This window comes from Mirounga leonina, unplaced genomic scaffold, assembly GCF_011800145.1.
Source record: "Mirounga leonina isolate KUSES-001 unplaced genomic scaffold, KU_Mleo_1.0 Mir_175, whole genome shotgun sequence".
Taxonomy (NCBI): Eukaryota; Metazoa; Chordata; class Mammalia; order Carnivora; family Phocidae; genus Mirounga; species Mirounga leonina.
In genome coordinates, this window is record NW_023270453.1 from 22,434,585 (window position 1) to 22,451,637 (window position 17,053).

A 17,053-nucleotide genomic window follows, 5' to 3' on the forward strand; every position below is an offset into this window, starting at 1 on the left:
AATTTGCAGTTTGCTCAAACTCAGGTCCGATGCTTTGGGCATCTTATCTCAGAACAAGGACGACATCCGGATGCGGATGAAACTCCTCATGACTGCTGAACACTGCTAGATCACCCTTGGACTCCCCAGGACCATTTATAGGACACCCCACTGCTCATTTTCATGGTTTACTGATGGTTCGTATTTAAAGGAAAAAAATGGTAAACATTGTGCTGGGTCTGCTATCGCAACTCCCTGTGAAGTCATCCAGGCTTCGATGTGTGAAGTGCCAGTGACCTCCGCCCAAAAGGCTGCTGCATGCCCATGCTGGAGCCTGTACCTCAGCCAGGGTAAAGCTGCAAATATTTATACTGACAATCAGTAGGCCTTTGGGGTAGCCCATGGTTTGGGGATGTTAAAGAATCAACAAGGTTTCCTTAGCTCCAATGGGAATAAAATTTAAGATGACTCCTATGTCCAAAATTTATTAGCCGCCATACATTTTTTTTTTTTTTTTTTTGGAGAGTGGGGAGAGGGGCAGAGGAAGAGAATCTTCAAGCAGACTGTGCTAAGCACAGAGCCCAACATGGGGCTTGATCCCTCCACCCTGAGATCACAACCTGAGCCAAAACCAGGAGTCGGGACGCTTAACTGACTGAGCCACCCAGGTGCCCCTAGATGTCACACTTTTGCCAGCAGCTCTGGCTATTATTAAGGTTCCTGGGCATTCAAGACTTGACTCTCTGGAGGCCAAAGGAAACCACATCAGGAGACTGATAGCTAGACCTCTGTCATTTTCCAAAGGGATGTTCTTTCAACTGACAATTTGGAAAAACTGACCAGAGATGCCCTACAATTGGCCCCAGAAAAGAAAGACAATGGTGGAAATCTAACAACTGTGAGTTTGATAAAAAAAAAACAACTCTGGTTTGGACCAAATAACAATCTGGCCCTATCAGAAATTCCAAAATCCTACTACTTACCACTGTATATGTGTTAAACCACTGTTTTACTGACAAAATGATAGCGTTCATGAACAAACATTGGTGGAGAAATATTAATGAGGCCACAAAAATTGCCCACCTCACTTGTCCCGTCTGTTAAAAGTATAATCCAGAGAAACCTGTTCATACAAATGGATTTCATAAAACTGCCCCATCTCACGGATATGCATGTTTTGGTCACAGTCTGTATGTTTTCTCACTGGACTGAAGTTTTCCCTTGCAAACAGGCCACTGCTTCTTCTGTGGCTAAAATTCTGTTAGAAAACATTACCACTACCTGGGAACCCCCTCTCAAACTACACAGTGATCAGGGAGCCCATTTTACCAGGTGGGTGCTTCAGTAAGTCTGTCCTGTTTGGCTGGTTTTCCAGCACTCATTGGGCATACCACTCTCAATCAGGGTTAGTTGAATTCACTAACAGCACTATTAACACTCAATTGTTAAATTGTGTAGAGACCCTTCAACTATCTTGGCCTAAAGCACTACTGCTATTGGTCCTGAATTTCAGATCCACCCACTTGGGAAGGCACAGGCTCTCACCCTCTGAGTTAGTCACAAGACGTTCCAATGCACTTGGCCCCTACCTCCTTGACCCACAGTTGATAAAGGGAGATGCACTTCAATATTGTAAAGGCCTGATTGCCTCTATTAAAAATGACCATGCTTTGGTAGCACAATCTTTCCACAGTGTGCTCCTAGGAGACAACAACTGTAGATCAACCTCGCAGCAACATGGAGATTTTGTCTGTTAGAAAAGATGCCTCCAGAAAGATTCTCTTCATCCTCACCGGAAAGGCTCTTATCAGCTACTGGTCATCAACCTTTGTGCTGCCAAACTACAGGAAATAAGACTCTTGGATTCATGGGACACGTCTATAGAAAGCAGCAAGCCCTGACTGGCCCTGCACGCCCTCTGGTGACCTAAAGGTACAGATTTCCTGGAATTGAAGCGGATGACATCTGATGAGACTGCTTTCCCCAGATGTCCAGCCCAGGCCTGTGTGCCTTTTCCTCACTGCTGCTGCTTCTCTCTCTTTCGTGGAGAGAGATGCTCTTGTCTGCATTTCTGAAGCCCTTGAGAAAGAGGGAACCTCTCCTGTCTGTGGCCTTTCAGTAACAGCCTCATTACTATTCTGCGACAAAGTCATCTTTCACTTGTTTTTCCTGAAGGCTTAGAAGGTTCAGAATTTACAAAAGTCTTTCTTTCATCTGAATTACTATCCAAATTCATGTGGTCTGAATTCACAACTTTATATGCTGTATTGAGAATGCATCTGGTTCCACACAGTTCCTTTGAAATAACAATACTGTTTTAAGACATCTTTGAAGTTTTGCTGTTTTGCAAAGAGTTCACCATCTATTGCTTCCTTTTAATATTTGCACTGGTTCTTTGCAAATGCACTAAGTTAGTTCTTTCAGTGTGCTCTTGAAGTCTCCACCATTCTGCTCTCACGGTTGCTTTAAGTGGAGATTTTAGGAGGCGTACACGACTCTGGGCTTGCTTTCACAGGGAGACCCTTTCTCGCCTACGTCAGAGTAAGTGCCAGTAAATATTTCAGTTGGCTACTTTCACACCTGGTTCTGGTCTATCATACAATTTGGCATTATCATGTTACTTACTGTTTTGTATCATTATTTTAAGGTTTGTACTTTGTTACCTCTTCAAACTTTTTAAAAATGATGTACCCAATAAGGAGATGCTCTCTAACTCTTACAACGTCGGAAAGATACAAGTTTTATGCTGGAGTACCTGAGATTTTTCTCTCTCCTGACCTTCGTTGTTACTCAAATGGGCCCTACATGGTTTGCATCAAGCAATGCACTTTGCCACCAACGTAGGACATGACAACATGGAAAAGCCCTTCCTGGCACTAAGGAACAACACCACTAAATATGGAAAATGTGATTTGATCAGTGATGCTTTTAAAGAAAGATCTTGATCAAGAAGAGGAAATGTGAAACTTAAGGAAACCTCATTTAGAAAATGGAGCCAGGAGGCCAGCAGGGGGCGCGCTCAGCACCACCATGCCGGTCGGTCGCTGACCCAACAGGCAGAGACCCACCATGCAAGTGGACAGTACAGCTGGCTCTGGAACAACAGGGGTTGAGCTGCACTGTCCACTTACACACTTATTCGCAGATTTTTTTTTTTTTGGATACAGTACTGTAAAGGTGTTTTCTCTTCCCTGTGATTTTACTTTCTTTCCTCTGGTTTGCTTTATTGTCAGAATCCAGTACAGAATACATATGACATACACAATACGTGTTGACCACCTGTGCTATTGGTAAAGATCCCAGTCTCCAGATTTCTGGGGAGTCCAGTTATATGTGGATTTTTGATCGCATGGGGGGGTCAGCATCCCTAGCCTCTAAGTTGTTCAAGGGTCACCTGCGCTATCCCAGCAGGAGGAAGGAAGGGTTCCTCTTCCCCCAGCAACAGCCCAGCCAATGAGCAGCCACCACACTTGCAGCTCCCAGCTTACTCCAATGGACGTTCTGTTTACAACAGCCTATCCGCCCCCACAGAAGCACCTCCTGTCTGGGATCCTGCAGACTTGCTGTGGTTCTGCTGTAGATGCTTGTCCCAGACTGCAATTCTCTCCTATTCCCGGATAAACCCATTTTTGCTGGTAAAATAACTGGCAGTTTTATATTTAAGGTTACTAGCCCTTTCCCCACAGGTTGTTTGCCCCACGGCCCTTCAGCAGGACCTGCAGGTTGCCTTGCTCACAGAGCTGTGCCCTTCATGGGTCGTTAACATGGCCCTCCCGGCCTGGGCTGTATGTCTGCAGCAGATGTCCCCGACAAGTGTCGGCAGCAGCGGGCTCTGGCCTCCTTCCCTCCAGCTCCCCTCCCACCTCGAATAGGCTGAGGACCTCAAGGGGCCAGCAGCCTACCGCCCCCCCCCCCCGGCCCCCCTCACACCTTCCCCCAGGAGGCCGTTCCCCACATCAAGCCTCTACTCCAGGACCCTCCCCCAGTGGCACTTCCCACCCACTGTGAGCCCCATCAGGAAGAACTCCACGGAAGCTGCTTCAGGAACTGTGGCAGGGAGGATGAGAAGCACGTGAGGTACAGGGACACCATGCATGCGTACGGCAGCCTCCAGAAACCGAACAGTGGATCCTAGCAAACAACTTGGAGACAGACAAAGCAGTCGCACTAAGAGCTGAAACCAGGGCCGTGAAGGTTTTCCCGACCTTGACACAGAGCACTGCTGCATGTACTGGGTTGAGTGGTGGCCCCCAAAAGATACATCTACCTGGAAGTTGTAAATGTGACCTTATTTGGAAAAGAGGTCTTGGCAGATGTAATTAAGGATCTCAAGGGGAGACCATTCCAGATTAGGGTGGCCCTAAATCCAAAGACAAGTGTCCTTATGATACAGAAAACAAGAACCAGACACGAGGAGAAGGCCAGGTTAGGACAGAGGTGGAGATGGAGTGATGCATCAACAAGCCAAGGCATGCCGGAGCCACCAGAGGCTGGAAAGCATGGGATTGATGCTCCCTCAGAACCTCAGAAGGAGCCAACCCTGCCCATACCTGGATTTCAGACTTCTTATCTCCTAAACTGTGAGAAATTAAAGTTCTATTGCTTTAAGCCACCGCATCTGTGGTACTTTATTATGGCAGGCTCAGGAAACTATCACACCCCATCAGCCCCCGGGTTCCTGCAGGCATCAGGGATGCTGGCAGGTAGGGGCCTCCTACTCCTCGCCACCAGGGGGAACGAGGCTGTGTTCGAGCTCGTCACCTGCAAGGCCCATGTTGCTCCCGTCCCGGACTCACCCTCAGACACATGCAGGGAAAGGCCTGTCCTGAACTTATGGGCAGTGAAGATGGACATTAACTCCAGCAAACATGGTCTCCCCTTTCCTAACCTGAGTGCTCAGGGTCCAGCGATCCAGTCCTCATCACTGCATGAGGCCCTGGTTTGCCTCCCGATCTCACAGGTGCCGGCAGTCAGTGCACCAGATAGCCCAGAATCCAGTGTGACGAGCAAGCACCTGGCGGGGGGACTGTGATCTGGCTGCTGAAGTCAGTAAGTGGCTCTGGCTCGATTTAGAGACTGCCTTTCAAACTGTTCTAGTGGCTTTCATCTCCAAGCCCACTCACTCCAGAGCAGTGATTTACCTGCCATGTTCGAACTTGAACTCGGTTTGGCTCCACGGTGTACACGTTTTCCTCATGCATGGCTAACACCGGAGATTCACAAAGGAAGGTTCCTAGGATGAGAGAGGGACGTAATGCGGCAGCGGCCCATCTCTTCATAATGCTCAGACAGCGTCATGAGGGCTGTGTTTTCTGGCATCCTGTAGATGAAGAGAGCGAGGCCCTGAGGCGCAGGGACAGTTTGCAGGCCTGGGGCTGGTGTAGGGACGTGGCCCCAGGCTCCCCGCCTCACTCACGAGCCGCCACCTCTCCCGTGTGACTAGCAGCGGGGCCATGGCGGCGCTGCATCTGTGGTCTGGGGCAGCACAAGTGTTTAGACGGGTGTCTGTTCCTCTTAGAGGGGGCTCTAGAGGCCACAAGCCTTAGTCTCTGTCTCTAGACGGGTTCTTATCTAGCCAGAGATGATCACACACGACAGGAAACACTTCAGCACCTGCTGTGCTGTCCTACAGAGGGGATAAGAAGTTCATCCTTGGCCTGGGGGGTCCACACTGGAGGAGATGACGTTAATTATAGGCATAATATAAGGCAGAGCAGGAAAAGTGTGACAAGAAAAGTTTAGGCAATGACGTGTTAGAGGAGAAAAGGAGGGAGGGGAGAGGGGTGACCACCAGTAAAGAAACACCCCCCGGAGGCAAGAGCTTCTCCAACAAACCCACAGGGGGTAGCCCCCTGGAGCACACAATGACCGGTCCTGTGGGGTCAGCGTGGGTGAATGGAAGAACTGTACAGAAGGACTGCTGGCCAAGGGGGCTGTTAGAGTAGGCTGCATGTGACCCCTGGAGCTATCAGGTTCTGGTCCCTGGAACCTGTGAATGCTAGTATATGGCCAAAGTTGGGAAGGTCTTGAAATGGGGAGATTATCCTGGATTATTCAGGTGGGCTCTAAATGCAACCATAAGTGCCCCTATAAGAGGGAGGTAGATTTCAGACAGGAACAAGGTGACAATGGAGGTAGATGCTGGAACGATGCAAGCCGGCCAAGGATGGCCAGCAGCCACCCAACACTGATAGAAACGAGGAACAGACTTCCCAAAGCTCAGGAGGTGGAGCGGCCTGTTGATGCCTTGATTTGGCCCAGGCAACGTGAGTTTGGACTTCTGACCTCTAGAGCTGTGAGGCAGTAAATGTCTGTCTGGTTTGTGGTCACTGATCCAGCAGCCCCCGGCCACTCCCACAGGCATGTGCTGAAGAGTGAAGGTCATGGTGGCTCACTAGGACAGGAGGTGGAGGCTGATGGAGCACCTCTGACGATATGTCCTCAAATTTCCAGACAGAGGCTGGCCTTGGTCAAGATGCCATGGGGCTCACTGCTCTGCCTGGTCTGGAACAAGTTCAGAATCTGGGTGTGTAGCAACCCCCTTCCCTGGCAAGCACTGTGGTGGTTTATACTCCTTTAGCCTTATTTCCTGGCTGTTTCATTGTCCTGGGCTTCTCAGCCACCTTGACCGGCCTCAGTAGGGTGATGCCCAGCGGCACAGGGCCAGAGCACAGGCATGATTGACATAAGGGGCTCCCGGTGGCCCTGTGCCAGCCCCCTGCCCACACCACAGGCACCAACACCCCCCTTAGATGGTCAGAAGATAAAGCAGGGTGTTGTGAGCCCCCTCCTAAGGGACAAGACTCCCACCTGCATTCCGTAACATGGTTCCAGAAGGCTCAAAGACCAGCACCTGTTTTCCATTCCAGACAGCAATGGCATCCTAAAAAGAATCATGGAAATTAAAAAGGAACCTGCCACTTGCACCCCTTACCACCCTGAACGACCCAGACCACTGGCCAGGTCTTTTGTCAACCCCAGGCCACCCTTGTAGTCACCTTGGTGGCGAACACCCCGCTGACGTGCATGTCTGTGCGCAAGCTGTGCGTCACCCCCGTGGACAGGAAGGACACGCTGAGTAAGCTTGGGGACATCTGCACCACGGCCACTTGCTGGTGGAAGTGTGAGGACATGGCCTGCTCGCTGAGGATCACCACGGAGGTGATGTTGTTCACTGCCAGAAGGCTCTTCCGGGAACCCCACTTCATTCCATGCCAGAGACAGAGACAGAAGTGTGAACAAGGAGAAGGGAGGTGTAGGCAGGAAAGTGTGACACACACAAGGACTCACCAACCATTTTCCTAGCACTGCTTCTTCTCATTGTGTAAGGTGATATAAAAACTTATAAGCATAAAATATGTACTTTATTGAAAATTTTAAAATACTGACACCCAAGTTGTAAAGCAATGGGTAGACGCTTATATGTCTGTTCTGACCGGTTGTTAATTTAGAGATGTTTATTTTTTATAAATGAATAGCAAGTTGACATGATGTATTAAATTACCTGGCTCTCCCCTGGTGATGTGAAATACCACTTTCATAATTTCATATTAAACTTCCAAACCTATCTCAATCTGCTCTCCATTCCACTGATATGTTTATCCATTCCTGAGTAAGCATGTACTGTTTTAATTGCTATAGTTTTGAGATATATTCTGGTTTGTGATACAGAAATGTTCTGATTCTCTATACATTCTTTCCTCAGCCATGTGTCCTCCCAGAGGAGTTTATTTTGTTGAATTCTCCCAGAAAAAAAAAAGAAGGTCATTATTTTTACTGGATGTACATGTAATCTGTGCATTTACTTGGGAAGAAATAACACTTATAACAATGAGGCTTCTCTTAAGGAACGTATGTATTTGTTACCATGTACTTGGTTTTTCTTTTACGTCCTTTAGGAAAATTAGTGTGGCTCTTCCTATTACTATAAATCTGAGAAAGTTTTTTAACTTTTTTTTTTAAGGTTTTTTATTTATTTGTCAGAGAGAGAGAGAGCACAAGCAGGGGGAGCGGCAGACGGAGGGAGAGGGAGAAGCAGTCTCCCTGCTGAGCAGGGAGCCTGATGTGGGGCTTGATCCCAGGACCCTGGGATCATGACTTGAGCCGAAGGCAGACACTTAACCGACTGAGCCATCCAGGCATCCCTCAAATCTGAGAAAGTTGTACTTTTTCTGCAGATCTGATAATATTCTATGCTATTTTTAGCCATTTATTTACCCTAATTAAGACAAATAAGATATTTAGATTTTTTAAGATATAATTAAGATATTTAACTAATTCATCCAGAAGCTATTTTTACCTATGGCCTGAGATGAGGATCTAAAGGTAGCCCCCAGAGTGCTCTATGGCGCCCTCAATGATTTACGAGGTACATCTTCCTCTCAAGACTCGTGTAGGGTTAAGTAGATTCTGTCTCAGAGGGCTTGCTCATGGCAGGTCTGAGAGACAGCCTGCAGGACAGCAGGGAAGCAGCCCTGAGGAGGGAACAGGCAGAACTGGAGAAAACTATGAGGAAACAGCCATCTCGTGCTCTGGAAATTGGGCGTGAGGCAAACGAAGCAACACTTATTCAGGAAAATCTGCTAAATCCAGTAAGAACAGCAGCATCTGTGGGCGCCTGGGTGGCTCAGTTGGTTGAGCGACTGCCTTCGGCTCAGGTCATGATCCTGGAGTCCCGGGATCGAGTCCCACGTCGGGCTCCCTGCTCAGCAGGGAGTCTGCTTCTCCCTCTGACCCTCCCCCCTCTCATGTTCACTCTCTCTCTAATAAATAAATAAAATCTTTAAAAAAAAAAAAAAAAAAAAAGAACAGCAGCATCTGTGGTACCTGAGCCTCTAGACTCTCTCCCTCCTGCCTCCCAACTTAGTGTGCAGGAGCTCCCTCTTGGTAGGCGCAGCCAAGAGGTCGGCTCCCTGTCCAGTGCCCAGTCAGGCCTACGGCATCTCATTCCCCCAGCTCCACGTTGCGAGGGGAAAGGTCCCTCGGGCTCACGGCATGACTGAGAATGCTGGGACCCCACGCCCTGGCCCCAGCTTGCTCACACTGCACAAGCTCACAGAGCAGGGTGTCATTCCAGAGAGGCGGCCACCATCCCCACTCCCAAGCTCTGGAGCAGTGACTCAGATTGTTTTCCCCAAGGGGAGAGGCAGTCCATAGGAACAGAGAGTTCTGACGGGCTCCCCAAAGGAAGTGACTTCATTTGAAACACAATGTGGGTTAAGTCCAAGCCTAAGGATGTTCTTGAAGAGAGTGGAGGCTTTGTTGGTAAGCATCAAGAGGAGGCTGGAAGCTTCATGAGAACTACAAGCTCAACGGCAGGCCAGACCACTGACCAAAGGGAACTGGGGAAGGGCATACCTAGGAGAAGCCTTCCTGGACCAAAACAAACCTTAAACACTGAGCTCAAAGACCACATCTGCCCAAATCTGGGACTGGACTGTGGGGCAAGCAATTCCCTGGGTCACTGCAAAAAACAACAGAGCAACCAACCCAGGAGAGGTTGACCCACAGAGGCAGAAAGCTCAACAGATCAGGGAGAGGACAGTCAGGGAGCCCCCATAGCCACTGCTGCCCAAGGGGGACCATCCACATGCCTGAGGTCGGCCCTCCAAGGAGTGATGTCAGAGGCTTCACACGACAAGGGAAAGAGACGCCACTACAGTGGTCCCTCCGGTCACTAAGCAAATAAGCAAACAGCGGCCACAAGCCCTAGAGGTTGAGTGCAGCAAGAGGATCACTATTGCAGGATTGACACAATATTTTATCTAAAATGTCCAGTTTGCAACAAAAAATTCAGAGCCAGGGAAAACAGGAGAGTATGATATACACCCAGGAAGAAAAAGCAAGCCAGAGAAATGGCCCAGAAGGCCAAGATGTCAGATTCCACAGATGAAGTCTTCATAGTAGCCACTATAAACATATTGAAACAATTAAAGGAAATAACACTTAAAGAAGGAAAGGAAGGTGTGATACGTCTCCCCAAATATGGACCACCACCAGCGAGACAGAATTTATAAGATAAAAAAGCACAGGCTCAAGAGAAATGAAATCATACGTCCACAAAGAAACGCGTACTCAAATGTTCACAGCAGCAGGGTTCACAAAAGTCCAAATGTGGAAACAACCCAAGCGTCCGTGGACGGATGGAAGGATAACAGAAGGCGCCAGTCCCTGCCCTGGGCGCGGCTCAGCTGCAAAAGCAAGGCGCTGCTGCCACGTGCAGCCACGCGGATGAATCTGGAAAACATGATGCTCAGGGACAGAGGCCAGACACAAAAAGCTACAGATTTATGCTTCCATCCCTACAACATGTCCACAACGGGCAAATCCAGAGAGACAGAAAGTAGAGGAGCGCCTGCACAGAGGAGGAGCGGGGAGCAGAGGGACTGCGGACGCGCACACGCTTTGCTTCCGGGTGCTGAAGATGGTCTAAGAGGTATGGTGAGGGGTGCAAAACTGTGAACATGCTAAAAGAAAAACTGGTATGTTACAGATCTCGATAAAGCTGCTCTCAGGGTAGACAGGGACCAGAGATAAAGGGATGGATACATAGGTAAGACACAGGTGTCCACAATCCCAGACCCACAATTCTGAAAGCCCAAAGGCCTTTGGAACTATTTTATTGTTGTTATTTTTATATAGTCTTAAGGTGCATAACTGACAAAAAGTTCAAAGACCATCACTTCCTCCAGTTTTGCAGGGCAGAGGGTGAGAGTGCCCAGCACCCTGGTGGCTCGTACCTTTATCTGTGTGATGTTGCCTTCGAGCTCAGTAGGGGTCTGAAGGGTCCACCTGTCCTTGCCCTCTGCCACTCGGCTGCTCTGGGGGCCTGGCAGCTTTCTCCACATGGCTACTCGCCCCTTATCGGTACCCGCTGCCAAAAGACCTATGGGTAAAAACAAAGTTCACAGGAAGTGAGTTGAAGGAATCTCTTTCCTGACTATGGCTCTCAAACATCCGGGCATCAGCCCTCTGCCCAGTGGCCTCCAGCTCCATAGCTGCTCCCCCCTGGGAAGAGGGTGAGTGTGCATGTGCTGGGGGTGTTGGTGCTGTTTTCCCTCAGTCTCCCACGAGAGCAGGGGCCTGTCTGCCTGGTCAGTGCTGCTTCCCCAGGGCTACTGTGGCACTTAGCGCTCAGCAGGCACGAAATAAACGGCGCTCTGGCTCATCTCCTGTTTCTCTGTCCTCCACGCGTGTATGTGTGTATGTATATAGGCACATACACATACACAGGTATTTTTAATGTTTCCCACACATTTTCTCGCGGTTTCAGGAGGGAACAGAGGTCAACTCACCCTGAGCAAATCCCCTGACCTTCGTGTGTGCAAGCAAAGCTTTACTGTCACTTTCTTGTTCCCAAGCGATTCTTTCAAGTGACTGACAGTCACCACCAATTCGCCATTCTTTGAAGGGCTGCAGTCATGTCATCATTTTGCAGCCCCCAGAGCGAGGCCCGAGGCCGCTTCCCTCCCTCTCCTGCACCAACCCTGAGAAGTCTCACCTTTGGCTTTACAGTAAGAAACACAATTTATATTCTCAGCTTTTTCGAAACCACACTTCTCCTCTGGACTCAGCACATAATTCTCTCCGCCTTCTAAATCCCAGAATCTACAATGAAAGGAAGACAGCTCCCTTCAGGGGCCACGTCAGTGCACTGCCCTCAGCCCCAAGAGTCCTGCTCAACTGGCAGAACCCTCAGGAAGCACACACAGCCCCTGGGACTCCGATATGAACGGCCTGCCAGCAACACGTTTACATCTATTCGATGCCTTGTTCATAATCAAAGGGAGCAGGGGGTTCATATGTGACACCAGCTCACAATGAGAACAAAGGGACTCCAACCACACGCAGTAACATGGGGGACCCCCCCAACATCACACGGAACTGAAGCAGCTGCACAAGCAAACACAACACACGATTCCACTGACACCAAGCTCAAAAAACCAGGCAAAGAAATTCCACACGCAGCCATCAGGACAGTGAGAAGCCTACCCTGTGAGGGCCGCGTGAGGGTGCCTGGGGTCTGTGGTATGTTGTGCTCTTTGATCTCAGAGCTGGTTATATGGACGTGTCCAATTTGTGGAAGTTCATCATAATCTGTCTGTACCTTACAGACAATAAGGACATTACTCCAAAGAGACTGAATCTTATCGGCAGTGTGGGCCAGGCTCTTACCTGAGAACGGGTTCCCCTATGGCGGTCACAAGTACACTGCCTTCAATCAATGCAATGTCGGCCCGGTGACCCGTCTTCCCGCTCAACTTGACCTGATAACAAGACACATGCAAAAGAAGCATGTTGCTCTTGTGAGCCCGGAGTCTCTGGTGTGTGGTGGCCTGGGGGGGGGGGCGGGGACGCTCTAGCTGGGCAGGTGCAGGTGTGGACATGTGGGAAGGCAGCCCTGACCCTGCACTGCTGCTCTCTGCTGTGCATTAAGTGGTTGATAATGAGAGCTGCCATGTGCATGACACCTGGTAAGTGCATTTCTAGAGCGACCACCACGCTGAGCCCAGTTCAGGCACGACCACACACTCTTGAGCAGGTGTCATGACCCTATTCTGCAGAAAACAAACCTGCCCGGGGCCCCCAGCCAGTGAGTGGCTTAAGGGAATCTGAACCCAGGTCCAGGTGACTCAGAGACTCTCTTTTCCACTACTGTGCCAGGGGTATGTAAATGACTGTGTAAACACTGGCTTACAAAAAATCAGCTCCATCATCTACAAGAGTATCTTCAGGGAAAGTTCAAATTCTCTGAGGAACACAGATTTCTCTGGTATAAACCAGGGAACTGGAAGGACAGCAGGGAGGACCAGTCCCTGGTGAGCTGCACACTTGGAATAGCACCCAGCACAGGGGTGCGCCCCACAGCGTCCTCCTGTCAGCGAGAGCCCAGGGCAGAACCGAGAGGCACCTGTATGGAGTTCTCCTGTTTCCCAGCAGCCGCAGCCAAATAGCTGCTGCCCAGGACGGGGACTGATACACCCTTGCGCAAAACAACCTGTGTACACCCGGGCCGGGGGCAGCCGTGACAGAAGCAAGGACTTGTATCTACGCACAGATGAGAAGCAGGATGATGTGCCCGTCCCCCGTTTCCATCCTGAAGGTCAAATGAGCTGCTGCAAGGTGAGTGGTTATTCTGAGTCACAGCCGGGTGTACAGGCCGCGAGCTAGCCAGTTGAGGGGGCACAGCCCTGAGCGAGCCCAGACTCTCCCACCCCCATCTGATGGCACCTGCAAAGCTCCTGGGAAGCAAGTCGTGTAGGTGATACTACTGGACAGCTCTGGTGGCTGTGGTGAAGTCAGGTAAAGCCTGGCCCCGGCCGTGTCCTGCTGCCCACGGTCCCACCTACCTTCATCACTTCCTCGGCTTCACCCTCAGGCCTCACTACATACAGAGACAGCAGCAGGTTCTGCGTGACCACCACCAGGGCCTCCCTTTCCTCGATGTAGAAGAGCGTTTGGACGGAGCTGTCTGTGGAAGCCACCTGCGTGGTCTTGCCTTTCTCATCCACGTAGTGCACCGTTCCTAAGGGCAAAGGGGTCAGTCCGGGCGGCAGTGCACTCACCAGCAGCCACCAGAATCTACTTAGGGATGTTTGCAAAATAAACATCTTTGTTATAAAAATTTACAACTTCTGCACATAACCCCCAGGCCATCTCTGAAATAAGCTTCACCTCAGCACCACTGGCCTGCCCAGCAGCCTTGAGACTTCGTTCACCTTGGTGTGCTCACGTGCCAGGCATGTCCATCAGCCGTACGTGGCGGCTGAGAGCTACAGCCCTGCTGCAGCTGCTAGGGCCCCCCTGCAGCCGCTTCGGCCCTCCCACAGCCGCTTCGGCCCTCCCGCAGCCGCTTCGGCCCCCCTGCAGCCGCTACGGCCCTCCTGCAGCCGCCGCTCCCTGTCCCCCCTGTGGCCCACGTGCTGGTGGGCTGGCTTTCCTGCCTGCGCTCTCAACCTCTGCGGGCACTTGTCCTGGCCCAGGGACCTTTCTTCCCCTGCCTGGCCCAGGCTGCCAGCCCTTCCTTGCCCTCCAGGTTCCGTTCGGGCTTCTGCATCCGTGGGGAGTCTCCTGTGAGCGCCCATGAAGCAACTCATTTCTGCTGCTCTCAGGAGCCTCCTCACCCTCCTGATCTCCTCTCATCTGTTTCCAAGGAATGCTTGACTTCCCATTCAACTGGCAGGTTCAAGGTTGTGCAGAGGCCCATGGTCAGCATGATATGACCACACTGGCACCGCCTTGGCCTCAGCGAGCCTCGGTGGCAGGCCTGGCGACACACTCACACATGCTCACTCAGCTGACATTTCCAGTGAGCACACAGCAGGAGTCTGACTAGACGGGGTAATCTGTCCCCGAAGCCCACAGCTCCTGAATGAGGGACAGGACTGACCCCTCCAGAGCCAGGCTTGTCCCCACTGCACAACCCTGTCTGCTAGGCCTTCTTCCCACACCATCTTCTCGACTCCTTGCTAAGGGGGCCTTGCACTAGCATCTTCTTCCCCACACAGCCCAAGGCTCCGTGCCCACTCCTGTCCCTCGGGACCGTCTCAAAGTCCCCTCCATCAGCTGTCTCTTCACCTCCAGAAACAAACAATATCCCTATTTTAAAAATGACGAAGGCCCCAGCCCCTTCCAGCTGTCCTCTGCTCTCTTCTTCCCATCAAGGCTGAGCTGCGTGGTGGCACGTCCTCTGGAAGCTCACCACCTTCGTGAACCGCATTTTCTTGCTCTCGCGCCTGCAGCAGACACACACGTGAGTGCCTCCCGTGAAGGCAAAGCACTCTTCTCCCCCCTTACTTCACACTGCATTTCTCTGCTGTTGCTGGCCTGTCTCCCTGCTTATACTGAGGAGGAGTCAAAGTCCAGACTGTGGACTCAACGCTGGCCACCGGCGGAGGCTGGCTGGTGCTGCAGCCTGGAAGCAAAGCCTGCGCCCATCCTGCCCCGTCGCGCTCCCTCCCCAGAGCTTGGCCAAAGAATTACAGGGAAGATGCTTCCTGCCCCCACAGAGCGGACAGCGGAGCGCTGTACCACGCATGCTGCCTGGAGCTGCGCAGGGGAGCAGTCAGGAGGACCGCTGGCTGGTGGAGAGCCTGCTCGCGAGAGCCCGCCAAACACGAGCACAGCCAATTCGTCTCTATCAGGACAAAGTGAGGCCCTCCTCTGAACACTGGATAAGTAACTGCCGAGAGCAGTGGACGCATCACTCTAAAACCGGCCCACATACAGCCTACTATATTATGCAGAAACATCATCTCTTTGTTTAAAATCCTTACCAGAACCCCTAAAATGCTTCAATGTCCTAGAGTCCCCACCTAAGTTTCTCACCATCCATCAAGCTGACAAAGAATGATAGTCCCTCTTGAGATCCCATTTTCAGGAAACTTCCAAAGCCACTTTTCCTCCAGTTAAACATGTCCAGGGCTCTCTCATCACCGCTCACAGCCGCCTTCGCCAACTGAACGAGGTCCCTTTGAAAGGCAGATATGATGGGAAGTCAGGACTCCTTACAGGAAGATGTTCCTTATAGGAAGGTGTGGTCACTACAGATGTGCCCAGAGCGGGGGGGGGGGGGGGTGCAGCTATGATCCCATCAGGAGGAGCCACATCCCGCCCGGCACCAGCCCCTAGGGATGTTGAGACAAGGCCACCACTTAGAGTTCCTACTTACTCGCCAGGAGGGGGGAGCCGGAAGATGCAGTAAGTTAGGGTTTTTCCATGATCGTGTTTCAGCAGGGGCGTCCCTTGTACTCGACCCCTTTGGTCCAACCTCCACAAGAGCAGGACACCAAGCTGGAAAACCCAATACCATGTGGAGGAGACACATTCTTACCAGTGACTGGTAGAAGGCAAGAGTTATGCTGTGCCACAGAACACGGGCTTACTCCTTTTATTTTTTTATTTTTTAAAGATTTTATTTATTTATTTGACAGAGAGAGACACAGCGAGAGAGGGAACACAAGCAGGGGGAGTGGGAGAGGGAGAAGCAGGCCTCCCGCGGAGCAGGGAGCCCGATGCGGGGCTCGATCCCAGGACCCTGGGATCATGACCTGAGCCGAAGGCAAACGCTTAACGACTGAGCCACCCAGGCGCCCCCGGGCTTACTCCTTTTAAACCAAAGTACAAAACTACTACACGTGCACAGTCAAGTACAAATAATTCAAAAATCTTACACAAAGAAACCAGAAGCCTTCCCATGTGCCCTTTGCCCTGGAGACAACAATGGTCATGTGCCCAGCTTTTAAAACAGAACAGATTCAGATTTACAAAAAGTGGCAAGGTCATTCAGAGAAGTCCCATTCTCTACCTCGAGCTTCTCCAATTAGCAGATCGTACTTAGTGTGGGGCAGTTCTCAGAATTAATGAGCCAATACTGACATATTGTATGAACTAGAGTCGTGCTTTATTCACATTTCTTCAGTTCCTCCCTGCCATCTGCTTTCTGTCCCCAGATCCCCTCCAGGAGCCACAGGACATTTGGGCGTCACGTCCCCTGAGGCTCCTCTGACTCCCCGGCTTTGAGGACTGGTCAGGGATGCTGTGGAACATCTCTCCACTGGGCCTTGGTTGATGCTCTTCTCATGACTGGACTGGGTTGTGGGTTTGGGGAGAAGGCCATGGAGACCACGCGCCCTCCTCCTTGTTATGGCGCGGCATGTCGGGGTCGGTGCCGTCGACGTGACTCATCTGGCTGCAGCTGCCCCTCCTGTCACCTCCCATCTGTGACCTTGTCCCCTGTGAAGTCCTTCTTCCTCCCCCTCTTGGTCCCATACTGTTTGGAAGGAAGTCACCTCCTTGAGCATGAACCATCTCCATAAATCATTTGGGGTTCCTCAGCACGTGAGATTTGTCTCTTCTCCACCACTGACTTAATTATTAGAAATCATAGGGTTATACCACAATTTATGTCACAGATGTTGACTTTCGACTTCAGGTTACAATCCAGCCCCACTTTGTTTATTTTGATGTTCCAGCTTTGGCCACTGGGAGGTCTTTTGTTAGCTTCTGTGTCCCTCTGACACACCCTGTACTCTGGGTTCTGTGAGCACTTCCTTTCTTTCTGGAGTCTCTGGGC

At 50.9% G+C, this 17,053-nt stretch overlaps 1 protein-coding gene across 1 annotated transcript in view; it reads right to left on the minus strand.

Moving 5' to 3' along the window:
• IFT140 (intraflagellar transport 140) overlaps nt 1-17,053 on the minus strand; it is a 75,889-nt gene that overhangs the window by 49,444 nt on the left and 9,392 nt on the right. Inside the window, exons 3-11 of the mRNA XM_035021894.1 lie at nt 15,650-15,771; nt 15,307-15,449; nt 13,329-13,504; nt 12,154-12,245; nt 11,480-11,586; nt 10,719-10,864; nt 6,978-7,181; nt 6,790-6,862; nt 5,121-5,212 (exon numbers count right to left, since the gene is read on the minus strand). Coding sequence (XP_034877785.1) covers nt 5,121-5,212; nt 6,790-6,862; nt 6,978-7,181; nt 10,719-10,864; nt 11,480-11,586; nt 12,154-12,245; nt 13,329-13,504; nt 15,307-15,449; nt 15,650-15,771 — 1,155 coding nt within the window. The remainder of the gene's footprint in view (nt 1-5,120; nt 5,213-6,789; nt 6,863-6,977; nt 7,182-10,718; nt 10,865-11,479; nt 11,587-12,153; nt 12,246-13,328; nt 13,505-15,306; nt 15,450-15,649; nt 15,772-17,053) is intronic.